We start from the raw sequence: 15,663 nt of genomic DNA, 5'->3' as shown, positions 1-15,663 counted from the left end.
AAGAGTTGGAAAAAACTAAAGCCACACTCAACACTTCCCCTTCCCTGGAGAGATAGGAGTGCTGCTTGCCCTTTCCTGACGATAAGCATATCCTGGTGGTTAAAAATACATTTGCTCTTACCGTAAATTCTCCATCAGCCAACTCCTTCAGCCCAGCCCACAGTGTTGGGGTTCACAGTTCCTCGGAGACCACATGTGACAGAGCCCAGCTTGCACAAGTCCAAACACCCTGGAGAAAAAGTAAAAATAACAGTGGCCGTTGCCTTCACCTGGAGCAGCAGCCACAATCTGTCAACACCCCTCATTCCGAGTTACCTGCTCCCTTCCCTATGTAATCTGCATTTGTTTTGACTGACTTTGCAGCAGCTTCCAGACAAAAGGTGAAGGATACAAATTTTGAACAGCAATTCATTCTTCAGTTAGTTTGACAGTTTCCAGTGGTCATCGTGCCAAAGGGCTGAATTAGAAACAGCTTAGCAAGAAGCGGGGCTTCTTTGCTCGATCTGAGTTGCTTGAGAACAGGAGCCAGCTACCTGCTCTGCAAAGCACTGCGCTGCCAGCTGGGTGCTCTTCCTCCCCACAACACCTCTCTCTTCTTCACCTGGAAACCTTGGCCTGGTGGAAACCTGCTCTGACGCCTGGGCTCTGCAAAGAACACAGATGGCACCTTAGTGACACAGAGCCCAGCACTGCAAACCCAAGGCTGCCTCCCTCCCCGGTGTCTCCCCAGCAGCTCAGATTGCAGTTGCTCTTGCTGGCTGTGCCATGTCCCCTGGCACACTCCTGCCAGAAGAAAGCCAGTGAGATGCAGCCTTCCCAGGTCAGGGTAAAAGCTCCTTTCTGCCAACTACTCTCAAACAACCGTGGGCATCAGACCTTTCCTGAGGGATTGCATCACAAAGTCCCAGGTCCTGTTGGTGACACGTTTTGTAGGTGAGGAAGTACAGAGAGGCCTCGTTCCCCTGCACTGGCAACTTCAGCTAAATATTTGGAGAACGTTTTGATAAAGGAAGTTTTTCTGGATTTGTTTTGTGTGTTATTTTAGGAAGAAAGTTCAGGGGGATAAAGAGAAATTTCATCTCATATTTGCACTGTGCACAAAAATTAAAGGAAATCAAGCAGCAGCCTTCTTCCCCCCAGACAGCATTCCAGGCTGTGGAATCCAAGTTCACCCTCCTCTGTTTCCAAGAATCAGTAAGACAGAGGAGATATGGCAGAGCCCATCTGCACAGCCACAACCACAGGAACACCAGCAAAAGTAGTAAACCAACACCAGCTTCCCTATCATGTCTGCACTGGAGGCCTTGGGCTCTGCACCAGTGTGGCTGGCAGTCCAGGACCTGTGCTTCACTTTGGCACGGCTCTTGCGCAACAGACGGAGGCTTCCACAGAGCAAACATAGCTACCTTTCCTTCCTATCCTACACCATCACCTTTTAGCCTGTACAGCACCCATTTCTGCAGTGTTCTGGAGCCTTCTCACTTCCCTCAGTCAGCCCCACACCTCGGATTTCGTATCCCACCTACCTCATGTTTGACCTTACCTCCATGTCCCTTCATTTAAGAAAAAGCAGGTGGAGCTCTTGGTGAAGTCGTGAGTTCTCCTGAAGACGAACATCACGGCAGTGCTGAGTTCCCTGCTCCTGTTGTACTCCCACTCGTAGCCCCCACAGCTGTGCCCCTCTTACTCAGCCCACAGCCTTTGCTCCAGGAAGCCGTTTGGCATCTCATAAAGCTCAGCTCCCTGGGCTCCATGAGTTTACGTACGCATGCCATAGTGCAACTGATGGCTGCTGAGTATCTGGCAGCCCTGGAACGAGCACTCTGTACCTGTCCTTGGGAGCTGTTCTGCTTCAAATATTTTCCTCCTCTGTTTTCAAAGGTCTCATGAAAGCAGCAGTGCTTGAAGAAGGCGAACAAAGGCGACTGCAGGGGAGGATGAAGACCTTCAAGCAATTGTCCAAGCTTTTACAGGTGAGCAGAAGCCTCTGCCCTCAGACGCTGCCCCTGGAACGGCCATCAGGACTTGCTGTCACCAGCACTCACTGCCCTCACAGAGCCCAAGAGCGACCACTCCCACCTCTCACTTTAGTTCCTTCACCTTTCCTCATTCATTTATTTCCTGTGGGTTTTCCTCTTTGATTAAATTTCTGGTATGTAGCAGCTCCATAATAAAACAGCTAACTCATGGGAGATGGAGGATATTTATCAAATCTACTGCATTTCTTTCATTCCTTGTAAGACCTTGAGAGACAATCCTGAACCACGCTTTTCCTTTCTTTTAAAAACAGAAAGAAAAAAAATCATATGAGCAGTTGACAAGTTTTCAAACCATCAATGTTTTATTTGGTTAGTTTATTAAACACCTTTAAGACAATTAATTTTGGTCTGTACCCTTCTAGAAAATAATTCAAGTTCTGAACAAACCTCCAATACATAAAGCAAAGTTACTTTACCATACGCAAATTTCAGATCAAAATACAGCACTCTGTTTTCTTACATTTATAAAACCCGGTCAAATACAAACGACATTAAAAAAGATAAAACACTTCCACTGATCCTTGGTACAATATTACAGCACAATTTGCACAGTGGCCACTAAGTCTCCAAAGCACAATTCAAACACTTGAAGAAGGGAACCTCCCTTTAGTCACCCAACATTATACCGAACACGTAAACAAAGCGAGTGCTACTTCATCCAGGGAAATTCTCACCTCCCTTTTTGTGTGTTTGAGCCACAAAGCCGTTCTGCAAGTCGTGTCACGGGTGTGTAAGCAAACAGCTTTCTGCTTCTGTTACAGCTTTATGTGCGACCACTCCATGAAAACAAACGGGTGGAGGTGGGCCAGACTCTGCACTGGGCAGTTTATGGCAACTAAAGTAAACCAATAAGCATGTTTATTGTGTTTGCTTTTTGTAAGAACAAATCATAAGTCTCTTAAAAACCAAAATCAATACCGAATGATCTGTGGGTACAACTTGAGGAACTGCCTTTTTTTTCATCTTCATGACATCTAACAGACACAGAGTGTTTTCAATTGCTGAGTCTGTTCCATTTCAAGACCCAGTGTTTCAGCAACAGGTCAAAGTGCCATCAAAATTGCACATTTTTTTTCCAATTATGAAAACATACAGTAGCATGCAGTGCTTGTTTGCCCAGAAGCTTGCACTTATGCTCGCCTATGAGCAATGTGGCACCTCTCATTAAACTGCACTGAGCAAAAATCAAAACGCATACTGAGAATGATGGAATGGAGGCGTCAGCTGACAACCATCCCCAGGAAGTTTCGACTTAGCAAACCTTACAATCACACCTCGAGAACAGAAAGTAAAACCAGAGCACTAACGGGAGGGTCTGACATACCCAGCTCAGGCCAGAGCTGCATAGGCAGCGAGGCCATTGCAACGCGCTGCAGCACAACTCAACAGGTATTTCTGCCCCTCGGTTGTCCCCTACCCTCCCCCCCCCCAATACACAAACATTACTTGCAATCCCATCATAAGTTTCATTATTTCAGCTTCAGTGAAAATGTGCACGTGTCCAAATGGAAACCACAGACCGACGGACCTGTTTTGGCCTTCTCCCTCCCCCAAGCTCACACCAGATCCATTAGGATACCACACACATTCAGAACTTGTTCCTATCTGGTAACATCAGTTTTATCCCAACAAAATGAAGGAGAATTGCATACTGCATAAAATAGCACATATTTAATAATGCTTATGTAAACACTATAGGATGGAAAAATAATATTAAAAAAGCATGAGTGAGGTACAGCAAGAACTCGATTTGCTAACTTAGCCTTTTAAGTGCAATTGAAACACTGCATACTGCCCTTCTCACAAAAGTCTCTCCACAATTAAGCTACATTACTGGGATTATTCCCTTACAGCTACATACTCATGCTGTAACTCCTTACATTGACTTAATGCAAATAGTTACGGGGGAAAAATTAATTCACAGGGTTAATTAAAGTTTTTGCAGTATTTAAAAGGAATGGTTGCGAAGGGATCAACCATGGAAAATGTGGTAATGCACATTTTAAAAACATTTCCAATAATTTTAACACAGAACAGCAAATAGATTTTGAAAAATGCATAGAAACCCTGTCAATATAAAAATCCCCACTAAAATTACACAACTAAACAATTTTAATCTAAATATTTTATGTGCTTTTCCTTTAAAGGCCACTTTGACATACAAATACAAAAAAATTTACAGTTTTTCCCCAAAATAAATAATTTGTTTCTCAATTAAGAATACTGAGTATAACGAACTTCTCGCAGACCAACTGCTCACCGCGTTGGCTGCTTCCAAAGAAGAAAATTGCCACATATTCTCAATTACCCAAAGAAATAAAACACCGCCTTCAGACTTGGTACTTCCTAGTGCTATGAAGAGCCTGGGGTTAGGGATGGAGAGGTTCTGGACCCCTCACACTGTATGTGCTAGGGAGGGAATATACACAGATGTCTGAAGGGAGATTTGCTGTTTCCCAAGTTACGGAAGAGATGGAAATAAGGGAAAATAAATAAAGGTCAACCTGAATTAAAGAGACAAAACAGTAAGTGGAGTTAGGAAGGAGACGCAGTACGAGGTACCATGGGGTGAGTAAATGCCACGTGTAAGTGAACTGCTCAGAAGGAGGCATGTAGAGGTGAGAGGACATGACAGAGACGAGCGACTCGTGGGACGCAGGACCAGGGGAACAGCACACAGATTGAACAGGGGCAAGAAGAGGAACACAAGGAACAACCTGCACTGGAAAATGGATGCAATGGGAGAACAAAGGATTTTCAACAGTGCTGACCACATGAGCATTTATCCCTGAACGGTGATGGAAGCAGCAAAATCAAACGCGCACATACATGCACAAGCAGTGGAAACAAAACAACTGGATTTGAGACATGACAGGTATTTGTCACTGTAAGCACCAGCGCCACAACAGGACAACATGGGGGACGTGAGCAAGTCAGACCTACCTGGAGTGTGCAGCACACCAAAAATCCTACAGCAAAGAGATGCAAACACTGTGAAGTGGCCCCAACTGACCCAGTGGGTGAGCTGCACTGGTGGATTTACAAGACAAGCTCCAACTGCAACACCACGAGACGGACAGGAGGGTACACTGTGACACCATGCCATTCAGACTCAGAACATCCAGCAAACCAGACAGAGAGAGGCAGGGGAGAAGGAGGAAAACCAGAGCACACAAGTTGATTGCGACAAAGAATTCTTGGGCAGCCATTTAGTACAAGTTCTTCTAACCTTGGACCAAGGACTGGGTTAGGAAGGACACAAGAGCCGTGCTTCTTCTGTAGCAGCAGGAATCCCGCTCTCTGGGGCTCTATGTTGCATAGTTTGACTGAAGCCAAAGAGCACTTCTTATTTTTCCCCACTTTTTCACAGAAGAGACACTGCACGCTCAGGTCAGAGCATCCCAAGGCCTGGCCCTCAGCAATGAATGGGCTCGTTTTTGAGGTAACGCAAAGATTTGGGGATAGGCACGTCAAAAAAACAAACAACAAATAAAGCAAAAGCTCATTCCCACACAGGACAGAAAGACACAGAGAACACATGCATATAGAAAGCCTGTAATAGCAAACATCCATCGCACAGTAGTCAAAGCGTGACAGCTGGATGATGGCAGTAAATCGAGCTGTCCCACTGCATGCCAGCAATGGCAACCAACGAAAGTGAGACTTTCTACCACAACACACTGACATTTCTGTAGAAAAGGCAACAATAAATTCTGACCATATCCTGGCAGTCGTTAATATCTTAGATCTGACAGAAGGCTGAGCCTTCATGAGCAGCAGCAGAGTGCTTGGAACGGCATGACACCCCATCGTCCTCCTATTGCCTGGCTCATGGAATACAGGTATCATTAGCTGTTAATCAAGGCGGTTATTTCATTCTCCTATGCTAAAATAAACATATTTTCATAGTACAAAATTATACTGAATACATTAGTCAGCATTCACCTGTGTATTTTAATTTGTTAGTCCAATCCTGCAAGATTCCTAGGACTCAATAAAGCAACATACAGAGGCAAAACTCTGAAGGCAGAGCACTCATCTGAATAATGGTACTTTGTTTTAATTTTGCCTTCAAAAGAAAAATCTCAAACTGTCAAGGCTGCTGCTCCAGGCCATTAAATGCTAAGTATACAAAGAGGGAAGCGATTACACGTTTGTTTATTTAATTAAAGAAAAAGAAAAAAAACTGGGAGCCAGGCATTCCCAGGCTATTGAGATCTGTACTCATCCACCCTGCAGAAAAGGTTCCAGAGCCTCCAAGCTTTCAGATTTCAGTGCACTAAGAACTCCTTGGATCTCTGCTAACACAGCCCAAAAGCCTTTCCATCCTCCCATGACATGAGGGCAGCGCGGACGCTGTAATTCACTGAACAGCCACCACAGTGCCAAGCTGCTTATTCCAGAGCCTCCTGCTTGGCACAGTCAGCAGAAGCACCAGCAGCCCCTTCTTTCAGCCTATTTGTGCGTGCCCAGTACAACACTTGCTACATTCACCTCAATGTTAGGATGAGCTGCCACGGAACGTTTCTGCAGAAGAGTTCCTGTGCAGCATTCCTTCCTTTTGTCTCGACAGAAAGGAAAGAAAGGCAGCACTTTCCCATTACACCTTGCATTATTAAGGCCTTTTGCTGTTAGGAAGCTGTCTAATGAAAACGGATTATTTGTTAAGAAAGCACTGAGTACACGCAAACAATAAAAGCACAAACAAAAGCTGAAATCAGCTTACATTGTTGCTTTGTGGAGCCAAGCACAGCATAACGAAATCAAAAGTATGCTAAAGCAGCACCTTCAGAGGCAAAAAGAGGGAAGGGAGGGAAGCTTTTTTCTCCTAAAATTCTTCAAGCTAAGCAAAAACCCACATGCTTGAAGGTCCCAAAGAAATGGATAAAAATACAACCCCGGGTATGGCAGGTTGGTGATCATTTGGGCAGCTTTTCTCTGCGGATCAGTAAATGGGAAACCCCATGTATGCCCACATTTCGCATTACAGAAGAAACTGTGAATCTGTTAGGAAAACAGAGGCTCCAGCTCAGAGGCAAATCAGCACAGAACAGAGGCAGAGCAAAAACCCAATCTGCCTTTAGAAACAGCTGACATCCCTATTTTGAGTTTTCTCTTTATAAAAATCACCAGGTCAGTCTTTCAATTGCTTCTCTCATTTACAAGTATAATAGTTACTTTCAAGTCATAATTTTGATTTACTTCTACAGCAGCTGCAGGTCAACCTTGGTCTTTCCGTTACAGAAACATGCATTTAAAATGAAATTAAAGTAAACTGTCCTTGGACAACGGCATCATTCTGCCCTGCTTCATGTTTGGGTCCAGGTTTTCACTGAAGGACAAAATGCAATGAAAGAAAAGAAGACGATATGACAAAGTGCAGGAAAAAAAAAAATGAGGTAGCTGGGAACAGGGGCTTCCCCCCTATGGACCAAAGGCAAACGTGTGCCCAAAAGAACAGAGTACACACGGCGTGATACACATGTCCCACATCAAGGATTGCTCACAGCAGCTCAGGTGATGATTAACCTGCAGACAGCACCAGCTTGATGAGCAGCCGTTTTATTATCTGTTAGCCACAAGCACTGGGCAGGTTGTCAGGGGACGCCAAGACGTGCAGAAAGCAGCAACAGCAGCACCGAGTTTGTGCAGACCTTCTCTGACCCACAGAAGCACTTCTGAGTGATCATCTGCAAAAGCACTTGATCCAAACGGAAATCTGGGACAAGGGTGAAATCAAAGGCATGCTAGTAAGACTGAAAGACAGAACAACCAAGGCCAGAAAGCAGTAGTGCACTGAGGGCATGCACAGGAACCCAGATGTTTTGGGTCAAGGCTTTGGCTGTGCTGACCCTCAGACAGCCTCTCAGGCACCAGGCCTGACACATCCCAGCCCTGCTTCCCAACAGCAGAGGCAGCAACGGGCAGCATCACCCCAGCTCTGTGCCACAAAGAGCCTCGTCCCATCGGGTGAGTACAGCTAATGCTGTGCACAACAAAAAAAACACACTTTATTGTTCTTTTTCCTCACTGCTTACCAGGCGGTATTAATACTACTCTGAGATGCCCACAAGAACACAGCTCACTGTTTAAATCAATCAAACTAAGATATCAGAAGTTGCAAAATGTCACCTCTAACCCTTAGATACAGAAAGCTTCAATTGGGAGAAGCAAAACTTTAGGTTTGGGAAGCCAGAGAGAGGAAGAAACGCTCAAAATTAGCTGAGGTGTTTGTCCATGCAAACAAAAGCTAGAACAGATCTCAGCCACTGTGAGCAATCCTGAAGAGTCCTTTGGAGTAATTTAAGACCTGTTCTCAAAGAGTTTATGAGAAAGCACCACTTGCAGGGCTACCCTTCGGCTCCCTATCAGGACAGAACTTCCACGCAGCTTCAGGGAATGTCTGTTCAACACGACCACCCTGCCGTGCCCTCCAGCGCACCGTTTCACTTATTCCAAGATGGAAACAGGCTTTGCTTTTTAAGAAATGGTGAAACACGTGGCAGATGAGAACGCTTTCCCACTTTCACGCACAAATTAATTGAACAGATGCTGCCAGGCTGAAGCTGTAGCGTGTAGATCATTAAGCTGAGACATCCAAGAAGAGTCACAGTGATAAGTCTTTACAGCATACTGCCTACCCCATGCAAAAATGTAGGCTTTCCAAAGCGGCTCCTGCTTTTTAATCAAGTGCAATTTTGTTCCACAGTGTTTTTGATTTCTGTTCTGAAATGCATGCAGGCGGCAGCACACTGACAATGCAGACAGGCAGGAATGATGCTGTAAAGGCAGCCTGCCGTACAGCCCACCTTAACAACATCCCTCAGGTTGTGACTGGGGCTAGGAGCACAGATGGAAGAAACTCGCCCTTGACAAAACCGGAGGACATCATAGCATCAATTGACAAGACATGAAGAAAGGAAGACAAAGAAGAAAAAAAAAAGGGCAATACGTGGTGATTCAGAAGCACCCAGCATTAAAAAAAATACATATTTGTGTTTTATCAGTAACATAATAGATGTTCCTTACAGCAGGGATGCTTCTGTCTATCCTATCATTGTAATCAAATCCATCAGCTTTTACAGGCCTATGGTACAGCCTCATTTCATTACAAACATTCAAGGGCACAGGTAGGCAATGGCATTGAGCATGTTCATTTACTGAGGTGCTGGGGCAGGCGTGCAGCAGCCACACGCAAATCCTGCACAGATACCAGGCAGCAAGGTTTAACTGTTTGCACTGAGAAGTTCCAGACTTTCAGCACATTATTTCAAATAACCTTTAAACGCTTCTCCTAAACAAGTCTGACACACAGATGACAACTTCTGGAACTACTGAGCAGCTATCCTGAATAAGCTATTAAAAAAAAATATTTTGTATCACTAACAAATTTACACCATTATCAGCTGTTGGTAGCAGGTTATTGTTTAATACCCCCATTACTATAAATAGCCTCTAGCAGATGTTCATCTAATTCATTAGGCACTTAGAATGGTTTTAATGCATTGTTTCAGGGTACCTGTTAATAAGGAATTGAGAGAACTGGTTACTGGAGCACAGCAACATAAGGCTGCAGTTCCCACAGGACAAAGCTGACTGGGGTTGTTGCTCTGAAGCCTGGTTGCAATCCCTCCCATTTGAATAAACGTAAAAAAAAAAGAGAACTGAATCATAAGATGACCTGTCAGTAACATTCACAGCACACAGATGTCATCTTCACAGCAGTGCTTCACCCCCATCTTACTGGCTTTACGCTTTATATCTCCCAGCGAGCTTTACTGGCCCAGCTTCTCCACCTTCAGACATCTCTCCTCCCTTTTCTTGCCAAAGCAATGTGCTACAGAAAAGCAGACACACCCAGCCCAGCTCAAGGCTCCAACAGCAAACAAGAACAGCAGCAGATGGCAAATATCAAAAGGCTACAGCATCAGTGACTGCAGCACAGGCCCCAGCTCAGCCTTCGGCAGGAAAGTACTCCGAGTGAACACAGAATAAGTAGCCTCTGCCTCAAAAAACGAGTATGCACATAATTAACACCACGCTCTGAAAAAGCTGGTTAATTACTCCAAGGAGTAAAGAGAACACAAACCCTAAAACCTTGATGCTTATTACATGAAGGATCCATGCCCTACATCAAATAAAAGCCTTTTGAAAGCGTCACTGAGCAGCACAGAATCACTCCTCGGTTAAAATCTGAAGTATGCCCGTGTCCTCTGCCATATCCACATCGCCCCAGAGACAACCTTCCTCCTGCAAATAAGATTAATTCAACTGAATTGTACTTTACCCAAGTATTTATCATTTTAAATATTAAAACCTATTGTCAGCTGCCATTTATTATACACTTGCATGGCATCAGTGCTCTAATAGAGAGCAGTGTCCGCATGCACCACACGGAGTGATGGCTGAAGGCAGCTGTGAGGAGTAACACAAAACTGCAGAACAGTACTTAAAAAAAAAAAAAAAAAAGCTAAAGATTTACAGTGTTTTAAGTAACATTCATTTAAAAAAAAAACAAAACAAAACAAAAACTCTTTTCTGGAGCACAGTGAGTTTTCAGCACCTCCACACAGAACAGAAGAGTTGAATTACTGCTATACACAGAGGAAACAGAAGTTTGGCACTTGTAACAACTACTGTTTGTTATTGCATCCTGCACTTGGCATGGCAAATGTGCATCACCAAAACCCAGGCAGGCAGTACAGACAGTGCAGTTACTGAGCTCACCAGAGATGCTGCAGCCAAAGCAGGGAAAGCACTCCCTAAACCCTTCGCTTCTTCTGCATTTACCAAGTCACGCAGGCACAAAAAATACTGCACAAAAAAATTAATTAAGCTGCCTGATGTTCTCTAGAAGGAGAGTTGGTAAGAAAGCCAGGCACTTGGGAGCTCTGATGGAAACACTTGTACCTTCAGCAAGAAGTCTGACTCAGAAGCAGATGCTGCGACATGCAAGTCTTGTGCTGTCAAACACCAAAGAGATGCAAGCCTGTCTGCTCTCACCATTGAGCCGGCTTGGTAAGTTTGCCTGTCGCGTAATCTCATGTTAATTTGAGTTTAATTTAAAGATGAGGCACTGTCAAAGCTACTGAAAGCCACTTGACCCCAACAGTTGAGCTGATATAGCATTTCCACAAAAGTGAAAACTTGAGGAATAGCTGATGAATTATCTAAAGATGTGCAGACCTTGCTGCAGTCCGGAACAGCGCAGAGCACAAGGCCCTACACAGGATATCCCTTTTTCAACTGAGGAAGAGAATGAGAGTTGGAACCCCAGAGCTGGAGAGCAGTCCACACAGGACAGGTGAGCAACAGGAACCAGGCCAGGAGTTCTGTTACCCAAAAACAATCTCTCATACCCAGGAAAAAGAATAAAAGTCTTTTCTTTTTGGGAGGAGGACAGTGGTAGGACATGGAGTGAGGGGGGAAAAGAAACACCACCATGACTCCTGTCTTCTGCAGCCTCCATTCCATCACAGGTGGCTTTCTGTTACAATTACCAGTTTGTCCATCCCTATCACAGTGAAGGGGAAAAAGCCACCCCTGCCATGTGGCCCAGCCACTGTGCGGGACCGTGCTGGGCTCAGTCCAGGATACGGCCACCCCAAACCTGCAGTGGTGAACACAGTGTCAAGGGGCACAGGGATGAACATCCTGGTCCCAAGAACTTCAGCACTATGGCTGCCTGCTGTCATGATCCCCAGAAAGCAGCACAGTGCCCTGGCAGCTCACTGAGAGGACGGCTCAACGAGTTACCTGTGGGGCAACCGTGCAGATTTATGAAGGCCGATTCAAGCTAGAAGGAATTGAGCTGGACTGGCTATCAAGAGCACCATGCCAAGCAAGGACAACTTAAATAGTTACTAAACTGCCAAATCATTGGAAAACTCCTGGATTGCAAGCTGAGAAAATGCAGGAGCTGCCTCAGGCGTGGCTTGGCCATCCTGTGCAGGGGAGGCTGGTGCCAGGGCAGCACAGGGGGCTGGGTGGCAGCACCTACAAATGAACCCAGTTCAACCCTGTGGCTCAGGAAGCTGGTCAGTGCCTTCCAATCAGTACTTCTGGAATCAAATCCTCCCTATCAAGCCAAACATCTCTTTCACCTTGCACAGAGACCAGCCATCCACCTCGCACACCATCAGCAGTACAGCAGGGCTCTCTTTAGGAAAGCAGGGCCCTGTTTTCCAGGCCCAGCTCCAACCAGGGGCACAATTTCACATTCCCAGAGAGGCACCGGTCACTGAGCATGCCAACTGACACCAACTGACACCAACTGACACTTCCCACCTTCCTCTGTGCCCAGCGGCTCTCCAGGAACCGCTCACTAACGTAACACAACACCACAACACGCAAACATTTCCAGGCAAGGCCAACAAAGACAATTTTGAGATCTCAGGAGCGCCTACATTTTTGCCTTGAGAACGTACCTGAAACTCAAGGCGCAGGTGTTGGCACAGGGTTGGTCCCTGACCTCCAGCCACATGCTAGGAAATAAAGTTAACTGTTTCAGGTGAAGAGACTTCAGCTTCTCAGTCAAATCTAGCTGAGCACATTTGCAATACAGCTCGGTTAGAGCAGAACTGCTCGCTTTATTTACCTTTTAAAAAAAAAGTAAGAATACCTACTGTTAATCCTACTTCAACTGTAAACATTTGTTCAATAACTTTAACCACAAAACACTGCTAATGCATATATGATTTGGATTTGTTATGTGCATTTATTACTTAGGCCTTCTGGACACTAAATGCCCTCAAGTGTACTGGGGAGCTACAGGGACTCAGGAGATAGCAGCCTGCAAAAGTCTACATACAGTTTCTGAGAGTTTTCTAAGCACTTAGAAAACCAAGTTCAAATACTTAGAAACATTCAATCACTTTTGAATACAGGATCTCAGCACTTTGCCTAAGAAACAAAATTAACATGAAATTTTTGAAGAGGGGAGATTTTATAGATAAGCCAACAGCACTTGATTTATTTCACATGATGGCTGAAGATGGAAATAGTGGTTCACATTTCTGTAGTAAAGCATTATATATAAATTTAAAACCTAAAGACTATATATACACACATATCAAGTTCACCGCAATGCATAAATATATAAACTTTTTTAATATGCCATCTAATAGAGGTCAGAAAATTGATGTTTACAGTTCAAGTTTTGCAGCACTTCAGCATTGTAAAAAATAAAAAATAAATAAATAATGGCCAACAGATTGATTGCTGCCCTCTTTTGTTGCCTTTTTTTCCCCCCACCCCTTTTCTCAGAACCGGAGTAATTCCCACTACACATCAGCACTGTGGAAGGACTGAGCAAAAGCAAGTTTCAGAAAGCCTCATCAAGGAACCTTTAGTTGAATGTAACTCTTGTGTGAGTTCAGGACTGTATTTCAGCAGATCTAAGGAGATTCAACAACAATGACAAGGGTTGATGCTAACACAACCGAGGGCAGATTGGTGTCTGAGGTCCATGAAGTTGCAGCATGGAAAGTACTGTACTTAGTTATAATACTGGTTGTACAAAATCTTTTTCTGAAGGGCAGGAGGCCTCATTTCTATTTCTACCTCTTTCATTGTATTACTTTTAAATAACCTTTAAATAACTACAAGTTGCATCCCACCCATCATAAACAACAGTGAAATCAAGAAGTGAGGTACAGTGTTCTACCAGCCCATCTTTACCAAGAACAGAAGTCAGTCGAAATCACTACTGAACACGACTCAATAGGAAATAAAACGCAAGATACTGAATTCCTCACTATAACCACACCGTAAAGCCCAGCTTTCAAAATCAAACAGCAGTAAACAAGACTCTGTGCCCTAGCATGGAAATCATTAGCACACCAACTTTTGATCCCAATTTAAAATAGCCGTACAAATTTCCTGCAAGTGATAATACAAAAATCTGATTTCTGTGAAACAAATGTATCCTTGCCATATTTCACCTTTGCTCCAGAGATAAAATGTTTCTATAATCCTCAGTCTTAAAAATAAAAAAACAACATCCTCCTAGTTTTCAAGTGCCCTGAAGTAGGAAGGAACACAACCTATTCTCTTTAATTTCTCAAGCTTCGTTGTCTTCTACCAAGAGCAGCAGTTGTCATGAACCATTCCAAAAACCATTTTCTCTTATTGCAAGGAAACGACCTCCAAAACCCCATGCAGAAACACATGCTGCCCATCTATATACCAGTTCATCAGGCTATCCAAATGTCAGCATAAAAAAACCACAGTTTACTTCTCTGTAGTATACTGCATCCATTTTAGATTAGTCCATTTTAAATATATTAAAAATATTTTTAGGAATGAAAACATTGCAAATGAATGAAAAACATATGTACACACCACCACCATTTTTAGGCACAGACCTTAGCTTTGAGGAAGGACTAGGAGTGAAAGGTGCAACAACCAACGCCTCCTGTGGCATCACAGTCAAACAGCAGTCTTTGCAGTACACCAGGGAGGTTGGTTTTCATATAGTTTTCATAATATTCTGCATATTAGAGCTATCTGGTGCAAGATAGCACATTTATTCTTATCGGTTCCCCCCAAGGGAAACGCACCTTAAATCTTTCTCTCTTTCCAATAAACTTCACCAAAGGAATACCAGCTCCCACCAGTTCCAGACACAGCAGATCTCCTTCAATAACACACTGTAAAGTCCAAATGGTTACGACTGAAGGTGTTTCCTCGATCCCCCCTCGTTTTCCCCCTCTTCTTTTTAATGTTTACGTAAGTTATTTGTTCCCGAAACAAGAACTGAGACTCAAGCTTTTTAAGCATTTAAAACAAAAACAGTTACCATACCAAAGCACAGCATACAGTGTAAGTTTCAGTTGTAATTTCTCAGCTTTTCCTTTATATAGAGCTACATATGGTGGACTGCGCAGAACTCTTCCAGTCTCCTCCACTGCCAGCACACGGATCACGGGGAAGGAACGCGGATGCGGAACAAGCCCTGCTGGAGCTGCAGTCGGAAGAGCTTGCAGTTTGCAATCCTCAAGGCTGCACAGCCAGTACGGCGAAGGTCCGATGGGAACAGCGGCTTGGTGCGCTGCCACGTCCCCGTGCTTCTCTTAAACTCCCTCACGTAGTCGTAATTCGTACCTAAAGCCACATGTGGAGAAAGAGAGAAGAATGCTTAAAGACATACTGGACCCACCAGCACATTTCACCTCTAATAACGGAGATGTGGGAACAAGAGCACGCACAGGACTGCAGATCGGCTTCTGGATACCCTGCTGAAATCGTTCTCAAAAGGAAACTGTGACATTTCTTCTACCCTAATACACACTGCTTGGACTTTTACTGTTCTATATTGTGCAGAAAGCCCTGTTTTACACACACACAGCCATAAAACACGTACTCTCTCAGACATCTTTTACAGCAGGGCCAGATGCTGACAGCTGTGTGGGAGGAGTACAAATGTGTTTGGCAGCACACCTGTGTGGTTAAGACTTAGAGGTAAGGGCCACTACCACAGCCAGGGACAGCACAGATGAGGGCCCAAAACACAGAACTACCTGCTTACTGCTGCAAGAATGGTGCAGCAAATGGACAGATCAATACGATGGGAAAGGCATTACAAAGGCAGGATGACAAAAGGACCAGCACAACAGAAAGGTGC

General features: G+C 44.4%; 1 protein-coding gene across 2 annotated transcripts in view; it reads right to left on the bottom strand.

Annotated features, from left to right (window-relative positions):
- Positions 1-2,322: 2,322 nt before the first annotated feature.
- The window catches only part of GAN (gigaxonin), a 36,588-nt gene continuing 23,247 nt past the window's right edge, over positions 2,323-15,663 (bottom strand). For both annotated transcript variants that reach the window (XM_042821281.1, XM_042821282.1), the window contains exon 11: positions 2,323-15,143. In XM_042821281.1, coding sequence (XP_042677215.1) covers positions 14,962-15,143 — 182 coding nt within the window. In that variant the 3' untranslated portion in view covers positions 2,323-14,961. The remainder of the gene's footprint in view (positions 15,144-15,663) is intronic.

This window comes from Centrocercus urophasianus, unplaced genomic scaffold (genome assembly GCF_019232065.1).
Source record: "Centrocercus urophasianus isolate 14NV4802_14NV808 unplaced genomic scaffold, USGS_Curo_1.0 seq_2, whole genome shotgun sequence".
Lineage (NCBI taxonomy): Eukaryota > Metazoa > Chordata > Aves > Galliformes > Phasianidae > Centrocercus > Centrocercus urophasianus.
Note: the sequence above shows the minus strand (reverse complement) of the source record. Positions and strands in the feature narration are given on the sequence as shown.